Consider the following 13,738-nt stretch of genomic DNA (forward strand, 5'->3'; position numbering starts at 1 on the left):
TATAGTATTTACTATAAATTACTATAGTATTTTTTCACCTTCACTACCATTTGTATAACCACAAAAAAAAACATATTTAAATTATGGTTTTGTTGGTATAGTGTATTTAGGTTGGCTTAGTAACTTAAAATAATATTTTTGTCTTGAATAAAACCAGTTCATTCAGATCCATTTTTTCAGTGTATCATAATACCATGTTCATGTTTGTTAGTGTGACTTTGTATATTAGCAAATGGCCCTAAATGTACATTTAAAAAACTTACATGTGGAATTATGACATTTCTTCCACATTTTTAGTATTAGTTAGATTTTGGCAATATCCTATTGAAGCAAATGACGCAAAACAGGAATTTTGAGTTTGTGATAGCAATTCCTATACAGAAAAATCACTTCCTGCCCTCCAGCTGCATTTCGCACCACAGCAATGACGTCACTTGCAAACAACCTAATAGGTTGTAAAAAAAAAAAATAAAAAAATAAAAAAAAATTGACTTGCTCCTCTTCATAACATAAGGATCACGTACCAACATATGTTGTGATTTTCTGTTTATACCTTTCTAAACCAGCACAGTATGGACTTTTCTCCATCTTGTCCTTTCTAATTTTCACTTCCTGTCCTCCATCTGAATTTTGCGCGTCATCAGAATCATGTGACTGAAAACAAGCTATAAAGAATAAACACATTTTCCTGTTTTGTTTTAATTTGTTGTGAAAAGATTTTACACTGAGCCCTCAGATTATACACTTAGTATTCTCAAACAGGACCTGTAGTCTCATGATCAATAGTTCAGTGAGGGTGTCATGATATATGAAATCAAAAAACCTTGCCACACTTGCTAATTCTGCACACTTTAATGCTCCAAAAATCTTCAATGATAGACACGTTTAGAAATGTTTGCAACATTTGCATTTGTTGGACTCCTTACAAAATATTACTGGTGTGCGTTTATTTTCAGATAAGTGCCATGGTATATGAGCCTAAGATGATAAACATTTTGTAAACAGATTTTTTATCATATACCTTTATGTGGCTGGAATTCAAGGCTGTCTTTTTAGGTTCAACAAATTGTTTACCTCTTTTTGCTTAATGAGTAGATTACACCAGCAGTTTAAGCATCCCAACCAGTCCAACACTGTTTGACCAAGCGGGTTAGTTTGAATAATCTGACAATAGCCTTTATTTTAGAGATCCAGTTTAGTTGACGCTACTGCCAGAAGAATAGAAATGACACACTTACAAGCAATAATACAATTTACAGTCACAACTGATCATAAACATAGACATTGCAGAAATATCACAGTATCAAATGCAGCTTCAGAGATATTGTAAACATACATGTGCCCTACAAAGAACCTAGAAAAATATTTAAGTATTCTTTAAAAAAAAAATGCATCAGATTAAATGATCTGCAGTTGTGCATGAATAATCATGTCTCAGAGTTTCTTAATTAAAAGACATCACTAAACATGCATAATTAAAGAATATTAAACAAGTAAAAGTAACAGTACTACTGAATTTTGTAAACATTTCTTGGATATCTCCCACAATATTTATAATTTAATTAGCATAATGATAGGATTTCAAACACAGCAACAAAAGAATCCCTTTATTTCAAATAGTTTGATATGTCAGTTTTAAATAAATGAGAATAATACCCCATTGTATTTGCTAAAATTTAAATTTAACCACTCACTTGTGTGTATTTATAAGAAAAACTACAGAAACAAATCAGTCAAAATAAAGACTTGCTCTTCCCATTTATGAAGCTAAATTTCAACTTTAAAAATTAAAATCTAAGATTATACATCCATTTGATCCTCTTCACCTCAGCGTGACTTGCAGGCGCAGGGGTAACAGTCTCCGTAGCTGATTCTGTAGTCCCAAGACCTGGCTGTGTGAGAGGGCGCGATCTGACGACTGATATGTCAGCCTATAGCACAGGCTTGCATGACCCATGTGAGGGTGTCTGAAGCGATCTACTAACGCCACATTTTTAACAGAACCGCAAGAAGCCTCTCGCACAAGTGAATGGAACTTCAGTTCGTCATAGATTTCTGGGTCCATCCAGAAACTGATATCATGCGAGTAGCTTGGTGGGTACAGGGAGAAAGGACTGAAAGGTCCAAGTGGATTGAGCTCGAAATGCTTAAGAAAGCGAGGATCGGCACTCCAAAGTAAGCACCAGTCAGAAATGCCGAAAATCACGGTGGCTAAATGATCCAAGTTTATTGAGATGGCAATTAACTGTAAACCTTCATCGAGGGCTGAAGAAAAAGAGGGTAGAGATGCGATCCGCCCAAACTTGGGAAGCATCTTTGAATTCATCCACACTTGCTGCTCTAGGCCTATTTGCCCCTCTTCAAAAGAGACGCCGTACGAAGCGAGCAGCGACTCCAAACAATCTTGGAAGCACTGGAGAGGATTGGATTCTGTAGAGAACATTCCCACCAATAGAAGCTGGTGGAACGCAGGAGAACGGCTCGGAGAGATGGCCACTCTCTGAAAGACCAGGCCACTAACCGCATGAAGCGTACCAGGGCTGAAGTCCTCGTTCTGGGTGATCTCTTGGACATGCAGCAACAGAGACGGTCGTAGTGCATAGTTGCCAGTAAAGCTTTGTTGGTCATCCATAGACTCACAGTTGTTTTGCTCGTTTTCGCTTTGGTCAAATATATAGGTATCAGTAGGTTTAATCCAGTAGACCTCTGAGTGGGTCAGAGTGGAGTCAGATGCCTCAGGTGTTTCTGGTAGGCAGCTTACTAGTTCTGGGAAGTCCTCATTCATAGTGCATACTGGCCAGACTGACTTTAGCTCTCTAAGTAATTGCTCCTGGACAGTTTTCACTGGATGATGTGACTGCTGACCAAGGAAATTCCTGACAGGAGACACAAGAATCCAGTAAATTGATGAAAACATTTTAATTCATGATGCATAAGCATACTGACCAAAAAAAAAAAAAAAAAAAAAAAAAATATATATATATATATATGAACATCCCATCTTTTTGTAATATAGTATATATTATAGTATATATAGTTTTTGCTGTTAAAAACACAAGATGCAGGTCAGGTGGATTAAAATATCCAAAAACAACTAGAACAATGTTACATATTTTGTTGACTTTTGAACTTACATTATGTCCCAAATGTTTCCAAGAATGTTTAAATCCAGAAAAATAAGCAATTTTAACCAGGACATGCGTCCGTGCGTCACCTATCAATGACATCATACCTGTGTTACCCTCGATTCCTGGTTTTATTTTGTAGAAACCATGGAAACACTAAAGACTCTTTAATATATTATGTTTTATTAGACAAGGAAACAACTGTTTGGATACATTTATAGACAGAAAACTAATCATTGTTACATAGTTCAATATGTTTAGTCTTATTGTTTGAATTTCGTTTTCTTGATTATATTATTAATATTATATTCTAATATCGATATAGCTTACTACAGTGTGCAACAAGTGTCTCATAGCAGCCGCAGAGCGAATGCACAAGAGTAATGTTATAATTTTCAACACACTCAAATGTATCTAATATGATAAACAGCGCTGCTTTATCCCACATACGAATCACCGGAAGAAGCCGAAGCAGCGACTGTGGCATAATAAAAGTTCCGCTGCTCTTGAGCCATGTGTCTGTCGCACTCGTCTGTCATTAGCAATCGCTTCAGCGGCCTCGTTCAGCTCCCACAGCACTCGGCCCTGCTGTGCTTCATACTACAGTAACGTTAATAATTTCATCCATGAACATGATTTCTGCCTGAGTCCGAGATTAAATCTTATAAATATATAGTATACATTTTAAAGATTAATTTTAACTGACCTGTAAACAGTGTTGCGCAAGTTACTCTAAAAAAGTAATTAAAGGTGCAATATGTAATATTTTCTGTCCGCTAGAGGTCACTTAAGGCCTATTCAAAACAAAGGCGTAGCTTGATGACGCCAAGTTTGAGCGCGGAACCTTGGGACATGTGGTCTTCACCTCACAGCCGGTGGAAAACAATTGGGATAGGACTCGGGAAGAAATCATATTCATGGATGTGATTATTAACGTTATTGTAGTATGAAGCAGAGCAGGACCGAGTGTTGTTGGAGCTGAACGAGGCCGCTGGAGCGATTGCGCAACACACGCCTCACGAGCAGCAGAACTTTTATTATGCCACAGTCGCCGGCGCCGCTTCCGCTTTTCCGGTCATGAGTATGAGGCAACGCAGCTTTGTTTATTATATTAGATACATTTGAGTGTGTTGAAATTGATGTTATAAAGTTACTCTGTGCGTTCGCTCGGTGGCTGCTGTGAGACACTTGTTGCACAATGCAGTAAGCTAGATCAATTTTAGAATATCATATTAAATGCTGGATGGCTTGTGTTGATAAATGACATGTAATTAATTTTAAAACGTATTGTGTGATGGAGAAAATGCTGTGTTACTGTTACTAAAAATAAAGCTGCATCTGATTATGCTATGTTAGCTACTTGACAAAATAGTGTTTTTCTCTGAGGCATGGTAAAGCATGGTACTTGCAAAAAATAAGAAAATTAGATTTAAACAATAAGACTAAACATGTTGAGCTATATAACAATAATTAGTTTTCTGTCTACAAATATATCAAAACAGTTGTTCCTTTGTCTATTAAAACATGTAAATATTAAAGCGTCTTTGGTGTTTCCATGGTTTCTACAAAATAAAACCGGAAACCGAGGGTAACGCAGGTATGACGCAATTGACAGGCGACTCCTCACACGTCCCGGAGCCTTGGTTAAAATAGCAATTTTCTCACAATCTACAAATAGTTGTAAACATTTGGGATATTGTAAGTACTCAAGTGAACAAAATACAAAACACTGGTCTAGTGGTTTTTAGTTATTTTACTGCAAAATTCTTACATATAGCACCTTTAATTTCTAGTTACAAATCACATCTTCAACAGTGTAATTAGATTACATACTAATTACTCTGTCTAAAAAGTTTTGCATTACTTATTACTTTCTAAATCCCATATCATCCTCGACCAGTTGAACAATGCACGGATAGACATGAAACTCTTTTAATTCTTTAATATAAAACTGCATAAATTATTTAAAGGGAGAAGGTTACATTCAAAATATACATAATATTCAAAACATTCATAATATTTAGCATTAGACGTTAAATTTTGATTTGAATTCCAATATTGTTTTAAATAGAATTGTTCTATAATCGATACAGTATTTAATGCAATTACATCAGAAGTATCTGTAATTAAATTATAGAAAAATTAAGAGTAATCCTTTACTTTTTCAAGGGAAAAGTAATTAAATTACTGTATAAGTTAAACCCAACACCGCCTGTAAATGATGGGAAAGATAATCAAAATGTAAAAATATGGTAAATGTGCAATTAAATATTCTGTATAAACAAGACAAATAAATAAGAAAATCTCTAATATGGTATAGCTATTTCATACATCCCTAGCATAATGCAACATAAAAGTGGTTCATATGACTTGTCTGCTATATTGCAAGTCTTCTGAGTCCATGACGTAGCTTTGTGTGAGGAACAGACCAAAATGTAAGACATTATTCACTAATAATCTTCCCCTCTGCTGTAGAGCTTCAATCATATATGATGCCCTTGACATTTGGTCGTGAGACATGCGAGAACCAACGGTGTTGGCATATTTTTGTAGTCCATGTGACAACTGTTGTATTTAACCACTTCTATGATACGTTTTGCCATTTTGATGTATGAAAGACTCAGTCCCCATTCAGTCAATGATATGAAAAGGAACAAGCAGGAGATCCATGAAAAATTCAGCTTTTATGTTTCATGGCAAAGAGACTGCATTTAGTTTTGGAATGCCATATTGATGACTTCCGTATTTTACCGGAAAATAAGTCTGATTATAAATCTCTCACACACCTCTGCCAGCAATCTGTCCTGTAAACTTTCTCCTCCATGGCCAATGGGCTTTGTGTCCATGATTAGCTTGTTTAGTCTTCTTCATTTAAACTCTTTCCCCACCAGCGTTTTTTTTTTTTTTTTTAAGTTGCCAGCCAGCACCATCATTTTTGATCATTTTCACAAAAATGTCATGGCCCCCAGAATATTTTGTTGAATATCTGAACATGCAAGAGCTGCTTTTAAACAAACAAAAAATAAACAAATGAATAAATGTTTTTCTAGCTTCATGCATTAATTTTTTAATCAACACTTGAATTTGGGTAAATTTCATTAAAAATGTCAATATTTCGAACAAAAAGCTAAGAAAGTCATGTTTTTGTCTACATCCGGACTGGATTTAGAATGATGTTTAAAACATACATTGAGTAGATCGAGTCCATCAACACCCCCAAAGCTCCTATACCTCTTCATGGGTTCGACATTTAATTCGGTAATGTTAGGCTGTTTTGATGTATATGCTGTTCAATGTTTGATGATCACATGATTTTACATGTGCAATAAGCAATGCTTCTATCCTTGTTTCTGCTTCTTCTTCGCCTATGTTTTGATCCAGAGATTCTGTACTCTTTCGGAAGATGCGTAATAGCAGTATAAGTGAAAACATGGGTTGCTGGAAAATTCTGTCAATGGCGGGTAAAGAGTTAATGGTGAAGTATGTATTTTCTGCTACACTAGTGCCACCTATGCTAGAACTGATTTGTTTTTCATGCGTACTTGAGTGTGTACTATATTTTGCATGTTTAATGTTAACATTATATTAGTCACTTCTGAATAAAAGGCTACGTTCATACTGGGCACTTAATGCTCAATTCCGATCTGATTTTTTTCGTATAGTTGTTCACATTGTTGTTTTAAATGTGACCAATATCAGATTTCCAGTCTGAACAGATCATGGATCTGAACTGACCTGCATGCGCAAAAGAATGATACATGTGCGACTGCCAGGTTTTTACCACAAGATCCACTCAATTGCTTCTCAAAACTAGCCCAACCGTGTTCCATGGGGTATCCGGTTAAAAATTGCATTCCGGGGGTTAAATATCATGTTAGTGCGGTCGCTTTAACCCACGGAGTTGCAAAACAACCTGCGGCAACAGTGAAAAAGTAACCCAATTCTGCGTGAAAATCAGGAACTTGGAAACACACAGCGTGCTGTCATACAGAAGTAAACACGGAGAGCATTACACGTTTAAAGTACACGTTTATTTACAGTGTGATCTGCCACTGAAGCCAGTGAAATTATGCGCAGGCAATATGAAAAATAAAGACAATGATGAGACAAAAGAGAGCAGAGTTTTGAAACTTTTATGATACGAGCCCTCATGTTTTGCTTGTATTATAGAGCTGTCTCTTTAATACTTACGAGTTCTGACACATCACTGTCCTTCTACTGACTACCTTTCGCGGGTATGTAAAATCTTTGAATAGACTCCGATATGACTGTTCACACTGCGGTTGCATTACAAAACATCTGACCTGTATCGGGTTTAGTATCATATATGGAAGTGGCACAAATCGGAATTGAAAAAATCAGATTCCATGTGGTTTGTACTGTTCACACTGTCATGGAGAAAACAGATATGAGTCACATGTGGGCAAAAAAAAAATCAGATTTAGTTCACATTTACCTGCAGTGTGAATAAAAAAACGTGACTTCTAGTCTGGAAAATGCCAGTCTTCCCTTCTGGATGAAATTTACACAACACTGCTTTCAACTAAAAACTTACATGCGTTTTGGGCGTTCATTTATATGACAAAGGCATTTTGGGGGCCTAAAAACACAAACTTTTGAAGACAGGTTTCAAAGTGCACGTTTTTGAAAATTATACTGTTATCATCTCCGTGTCAATTACGAAAATGCGAATTTGTGAAAGTGGTGACATCATGTACATGCGAATTATGTGTTGTGCGTAATGTTTCTTTACAAAGTGACATTGCCAAACTACTGGCCTGGCATGCATAATACAGCGTTTTTTGAGCGGGGATTGTTTTGACAACATTGTCATCTGTATACGAAAAACGCGAAGGAAATTTTTTTTTAGTATTTAGTACATCACTGTCGTGTAAATGTACCCTTAGTTTCGCTATTATTCAGTAAGCAACAAGTTATCACTCACCTGTTTATAAAATTACTCAACTCTGCCGGAAGCTCAAAACAAACTGTCTCCTTCCCAAAGGTTTTCTCCATTTTCAGTTTCTCTGGCATGGTGTGCGGGAGACTCCGAGTGAAGATGTGGGTCAGAGCTCCCTCTACATGAAAACCTTTGTCTTGACTCCTTAGCAAAATAATTTAATAAATTTAAAACTGAATGCCATTACATAATTGTAACAGGAACATTTAAAAGTTCTTTATTCAAGGTAAATTATACACCATGTTAAACCACATTTTAGTGGACTATGTCCACTTGTCCAAGTGCAAAGCAGTTTACCTGTAACCAGTACATCTGTAACCTTGATACATTTCACAGTCAAATGGACGGATTTCACTGAGAATTAGCCCTGCTTCTGCTGCCATGGCAACCACCTGCCAACTATTGTGCCATTCTCTCATTGGACTGTCACATGGAGTGCCGCCTTGTCCATTGCACAAGGTGACATGCACTTCCCCATTGTCCTTTAGGACTGCAACGGCACTAGAAAAAAACAAAACAAAAAAAAAACAAACACAAAACATCCAATCATTATACATGAAATATGTACAAAACATCAGAACACCTCGAAACTCTTGATCCCCTCAGTATTAACATTACATAACGCTGGAAGTCAAGCTTATGTAACACCCTAATAAAGACCTTGTTGCCACAAAAGTGTCACTTACCTTTGGAAAAATTTCACCAACAGGACGCGGTTCTTCTTTACGCCACTTTTACGCCCACAGTGAGGGAAATTGAAAATAACACAGTCAAAAAGATGATGCTGAATGGCTTCGTGCTCCTTTAGGCATGTGCAATCCACCTCAAACAGAACAACTGATCCTGCAATGGGAATTGTTGGCAAAGACTGTATTGAATTCAAGGCCTCCGCAGAATTATCATACAGAATTCAAGGAGGCTTTTAACCCTCCTCAGTCGTTTCATAGCAACCGGCTGTATAAATTTATGGACTTGGCTGCAGGCATGCAAATTCGGGGCTATTATATTTTATGTATAGGAACAATAGGTCTCCTTGAAAATGTTTACATTAGCAAAGACTGTGGGTACTGAAATGGAACAAATATCTTTCAGAAATCATGAAAACAGGACAACAAAGACGCAAGAAAGCACTGTAAGAGTAAGAACATGTACATAATACAGTCTTGACAACATTATCAGGATGAAGAATCACATAACCGACCTCTCTCACGGAGTCGCTGTATGTTCAATACGGATCCCTCCTGTCTGAATGTTTGAATCTCGCTTTCAAAGCAAGTAGCGGTCACGCCGACATCATCGCCTGCGTTCTCGCTCAAAGCTGCCGAGAACGAGAAGTTGCCTTCCCCAACAAGTAGCACTTCGCGTGTCTTGGACATTTCCAGAAAATTTCACGTAAACAATCCAGCAAGCTGTCACATTAGTAGGAGAACAAAACTTTTCGATACATTCTGAGCAAGCGTTACAGCGTCCCGTTGACTATCGAGCTTGAACTGAGGGTAGAGCGCCTGGCAGGACACAATGCGGCATTAACATTAGACTGCATGTCACCATGACGCTCTGACATCTGTCGAGATACAGCTTGGAATCTAATTAAAATACCAAAGCTTTTAATGCCGGTGTTTGTGAGTTAACGCAACACCTGAAGACCAGAGGTGGTTTTAGGAGCAGATTTTCGTCCCGTTTGCGTATGACGGTGTCATTGAGAAAGATAGAGGTGAATCATTAGCTAGCGTGCAGCAGCAGTGAAGTTTCCTTCCCCGGGGAATGCCGCATAGTGGAAATCAACCGATTCTTCTGCCACCGTAAACAAGAACACTGGTTACTATGAGATACGCAGCGAGCTCGATGGCCACTTCGTAATCTAGTAAAATAAATATCGTATGTGTCCTGAGAAAGTAAAAAGTCCTGTAAAAAAAAGGAAAGAAAAGAAAAACCAGTGCAATAAAAAATATTACGACGAGATTATTTCTACCGCCAGTCTTCTGTACATTTTCAAAACAGATGTAATATTTTATAACCAAAATACTCATGCACTGTGCACGTTCCAGTTTACCCCCACGTTAGCATGCAGTGGGTGTGTTGCCAGATCTTACTAGAAAAATAAACGGCTTGCTTGCCATACCAAAATAAGTATTGAAATTGTAATCGAATTGAAAGCGATTTCAACCATCACAAATAAAAAAATATTTAATAGCCTCGTACCAAATACATGGACATAAAATATTGAGTTGAATTGAAATAATTGTATTGTCTTGTAGAGGCCGCGAAGAGACAAATACATCGTTTTCTCGGACACAGAAATATTTGTAATAATTATAGTCCGGACTGCTGAGAGAATCATCGGTACACCCCTTCCCACTGTCCAAGAACTGTACTCATCAAGAGTGAGTAAAAGAACTGGCAAAAATCACTCTGGACCCCTCACACCTAGGCTACTTCCTCTTTGAACTGTTGCCGTCTGGCTGGCACTACAGAGCACTGAGCACCAGAACAGCCAGGCACAAGAAAAGTTTCTTCCCTCAGGCCATCTACCTCTTGAACAGTTAAATGCCCCACTGGGCGATAAACACGTGCAATACAAAACACAATTTATACTAATATTTATTTAGCACACCATAACTCTTATTCACATTCTATTGCATTGTATATAGGCCTAACATACGTGTGCATACATTGTCCATTGACTATTTTGTATATTGCATATTTTTAGTTTTTTTAATCACTTATTTTATTTTTATCATCTGTCTTGTTATTATCTGTACTGTGAAAGCTTATGTCACCAAGACAAATTCCTTGTATGTGTAAGCATACTTGGCAATAAAGCTTTTTCTGATTCTGATTTCACAGGTATACAACTACTGGTCATCTAATTCATGAATCAGTAAATCATGAATACATTTACATTTTTTTTTAAATTACTCACTGGGTTAGAAGAGGGAGTTGGGAAACGCAGAAACACGTGACGACAGAAATCTAAAAAGTAAAATAAAATAAAATAAAATAAAAACTGTGGTGACTTATTACATTATGTAGAGTGGGTAAGTGATTGACCAACTTAAAAAAGTCGCTTATAATAAGCGGACATGGCAACACCACTGGTCACCACGTTTATGCGTAAGAGCGCTTCTGGCCAATGAAATATTTTTTATAAAAAAGAAGGCGGGTCTACACTGTTTGATTGACGGATCACATTAATTTAGCTTCAAAAAGTGTGAACGCTTTAAAGAATTAAACAAATGCATGCAGAACTACATTGTTTGACATTCCTTGATGAGTTAAGAACACAATTTTAATTTTCACTTTTTCATAGAGGAAATACCTTTTTACTCCCTCAGCAAAACAGGAAGACGTGTTCAAGAAGAATTGAAAGTGAAAGGCTGACTTTCTGAGAATAACCAAATAAGAAAGTTTAGACTCGGAGTGTCTTGCCATTTCTTGCGAGAAGTATTTAAGGTACGTTTGTTTTCTTTAAGTATATGTATATAAGTATTTAAGTATATAGGACTATCTTGATCAATGAATATGTCGAGAAAACAAAATGTAATATTTTACACTAACTATATGGCGGAACTGCTGACATATTGCTACTTGTAAAACATAATTTCAAACTTGACAAAGCTGACACAAAAGTCGCTTAAAGAACTGACAGTTACATTAGGAGTGAAAGATTTGGATTTGGACAAACTGAATTTATGTTTTGAATATGTTTGTGATGTTTGGCATAAATGCTAGAAATTAGAAATGCTTTTTTCTTATAAAAGTCAAATTAATTTCTTTACAAAAGTATAATAAATGAAATTTTATTAACAAATAAGTTGGACTGGGAAGTTGTAATTTAGGCACAAAGTGATTACTTTGAAGAAGCTATAATATCTTTGAACACTGATTTATTTAAAATGTATAATTATCATAAATTTTGTTAGATCATAGTTTTGTTGACTTTATTAGTATTCTAAATGATAGAAAATTGTAATAAAGATTGAGCAGATGTGTCCAAACATTTGACTGGTAGTGTCAAACTGACAAGCAATTATTATTATTATTCCATTTAATCCACAGGATATTAAAAAAATGTCATCGATCTCATTCTTTGGCTGGGAGGCATTCTATGATGAAGATCGTCATCTTCAGGCAAACCAGGAAGCCAAATCAGGCAGACACTATACGATGTATCACGGCACCTCTGTGCAAGTAGCTCGTCAGATCATAAAAAATGGGTTCCGGCAATCATCAGATGGAATGCTGGGACCTGGAGTTTATGTGAGCCGTGACCAGAAGAAAGCAGAGCGCTATCCTCTGAGATCCCCACCTACTGACAGAGTAGTGCTTAAATTAAGCGTTGACTGTGGAAAAGTCAAAAAAATTGATAAGGACAACCATCCTCTACAGAAGACCTGGCATAGTCAGGGCTACGACACTGCCTGGGTACCTCCTAACTGCGGCATGAAAGCTGTACCTAGCGGTCTAGAAGAGGACTGTGTCTTTGACCCAGCGCGTATCGAGGTCACAGATATTGCTCTTGCACCCAACACGACCATTTTAACTGAACTCAAGCAGCTCATTACTCAAAACCAAAAGTCTCCATCAAAATCGAACACCTCAGGTACTTGTACGGTGTGCAAGTTAAAACTAGGACCTGCTCATACTGTACAGCCATGCTGGGGATGTGGCGAAACTATCTGCGCTCTCATGATCAAACACAAGTGTGAGCCCTATTAATCAGAAACTGATCAGGAAATCATGAAAGATGCTTCATCCAGGAGGCTCAGGTTTTAGACTGGTTTGTTGACATGTCAATGCATGTTTAAAGTTGAACCGAAGGCCACTTTATCTGTGTATACAAAGATTTTACTTTCCTCAGTTCTCAGGGACACACAATCATCTTTGAAATTTATGCTCTGACAATTTCTTTTTCCTGATGATATGTGCCACCATATTTGATGTTATTTACAAAATTGAAATTATATATACACATGTATTGTTTGCCTATTTAACTGATTTTTTAGTTAAAAATGTATTAAAAATACAACCATTTTGTGCAGACGAGTATGTTAAATGTTTGACAATAGATGAGTAGTGCTATTCCTGTTCTTATTACACAAAATAAGGATTCCAATTGCAAAATATGTAAGAATGTTTGTTTTAGCCATATTTCATAAGCCTCAATAATATCTTTAGAATATCTGTTATTTTATTTATTTGTTTATGACGTAATTTTTCATTATGTAGTAAGAGTTAAAGGGATAGTCATCAAAAAAATCATCAATAATTTCTCAATATCAAGTTTTTCCAAACCTGTATGAATTTCTTTCTTCTGTTGAACACACACAAAGAAACAACAAAAAAAGATATTTTGAAGAATGTCGGTAACCAAACAGTTAATGGAGCCCATTGACTTCCATAGTATTTTTCCATACTATGGAAGTCAATGGGGTCCATCAACTGTTTGGTTACCAACATTCTTCAAAATATCTTTTTTTGTTGTTTCTTTGTGTGTGCTCATGCAAACTCATGCAAGTTTTGGAACAACTTGAGGGTGAGTAAATGATGACACAATTTTCATTTTTGGGTGAACTATCCCTTTAATTATAAAAATCATAAAATCTTGCTTTATTCACCATTACACCCTGAGGGAACTGCATGGAGGCCCAGG

General features: G+C 36.6%; 2 protein-coding genes across 4 annotated transcripts; one reads left to right on the forward strand and one right to left on the reverse strand.

Moving 5' to 3' along the window:
• Window positions 1-1,150: 1,150 nt before the first annotated feature.
• On the reverse strand, window positions 1,151-11,150 carry fdxacb1 (ferredoxin-fold anticodon binding domain containing 1). 3 transcript variants are annotated; one of them, XM_051893537.1, is made up of 6 exons: window positions 9,287-10,782; window positions 8,772-8,928; window positions 8,383-8,586; window positions 8,071-8,229; window positions 5,912-6,126; window positions 2,651-2,876 (listed from the first exon to the last, which is right to left on the reverse strand). In XM_051893537.1, the coding sequence occupies exons 1-5, from the start codon at window positions 9,459-9,461 to the stop codon at window positions 5,997-5,999; spliced, it is 825 nt and encodes a 274-aa protein (XP_051749497.1). In that variant the 5' UTR covers window positions 9,462-10,782; the 3' UTR covers window positions 2,651-2,876; window positions 5,912-5,996. The 3 variants fall into 3 exon arrangements, with proteins under 3 accessions (XP_051749496.1, XP_051749495.1, XP_051749497.1); XM_051893536.1 differs by lacking the exons at window positions 5,912-6,126; window positions 9,287-10,782 and adding an exon at window positions 11,009-11,150 and having other exon boundaries at window positions 1,151-2,876; XM_051893535.1 differs by lacking the exon at window positions 5,912-6,126 and having other exon boundaries at window positions 1,151-2,876; window positions 9,287-10,597.
• Window positions 11,151-11,283: 133 nt separating this feature from the next.
• On the forward strand, window positions 11,284-13,126 carry gig2p (grass carp reovirus (GCRV)-induced gene 2p). The gene is made up of 2 exons (XM_051893544.1): window positions 11,284-11,538; window positions 12,145-13,126. Exon 2 carries the CDS (start codon window positions 12,157-12,159, stop codon window positions 12,802-12,804), a length of 648 nt encoding a protein of 215 aa, XP_051749504.1. The 5' UTR covers window positions 11,284-11,538; window positions 12,145-12,156; the 3' UTR covers window positions 12,805-13,126.
• Window positions 13,127-13,738: the final 612 nt, after the last annotated feature.

Source organism: Ctenopharyngodon idella, chromosome 5 (genome assembly GCF_019924925.1).
Source record: "Ctenopharyngodon idella isolate HZGC_01 chromosome 5, HZGC01, whole genome shotgun sequence".
NCBI lineage: Eukaryota > Metazoa > Chordata > Actinopteri > Cypriniformes > Xenocyprididae > Ctenopharyngodon > Ctenopharyngodon idella.

Bases quoted from the DNA above. Each gene is read 5' to 3' on its own strand.
- fdxacb1 (XM_051893535.1), bottom strand. From the start codon at position 9,461: ATGTCCAAGACACGCGAAGTGCTACTTGTTGGGGAAGGCAACTTCTCG. The intron at 8,929-9,286 runs GTCGGTTATGTG...TTCCCATTGCAG, and splicing joins ACAGCGACTCCGTGAGAGAG to GATCAGTTGTTCTGTTTGAG. The intron at 8,230-8,382 runs GTAAACTGCTTT...TATTTTGCTAAG, and splicing joins TACAGATGTACTGGTTACAG to GAGTCAAGACAAAGGTTTTC.
- gig2p (XM_051893544.1), top strand. From the start codon at position 12,157: ATGTCATCGATCTCATTCTTTGGCTGGGAGGCATTCTATGATGAAGAT.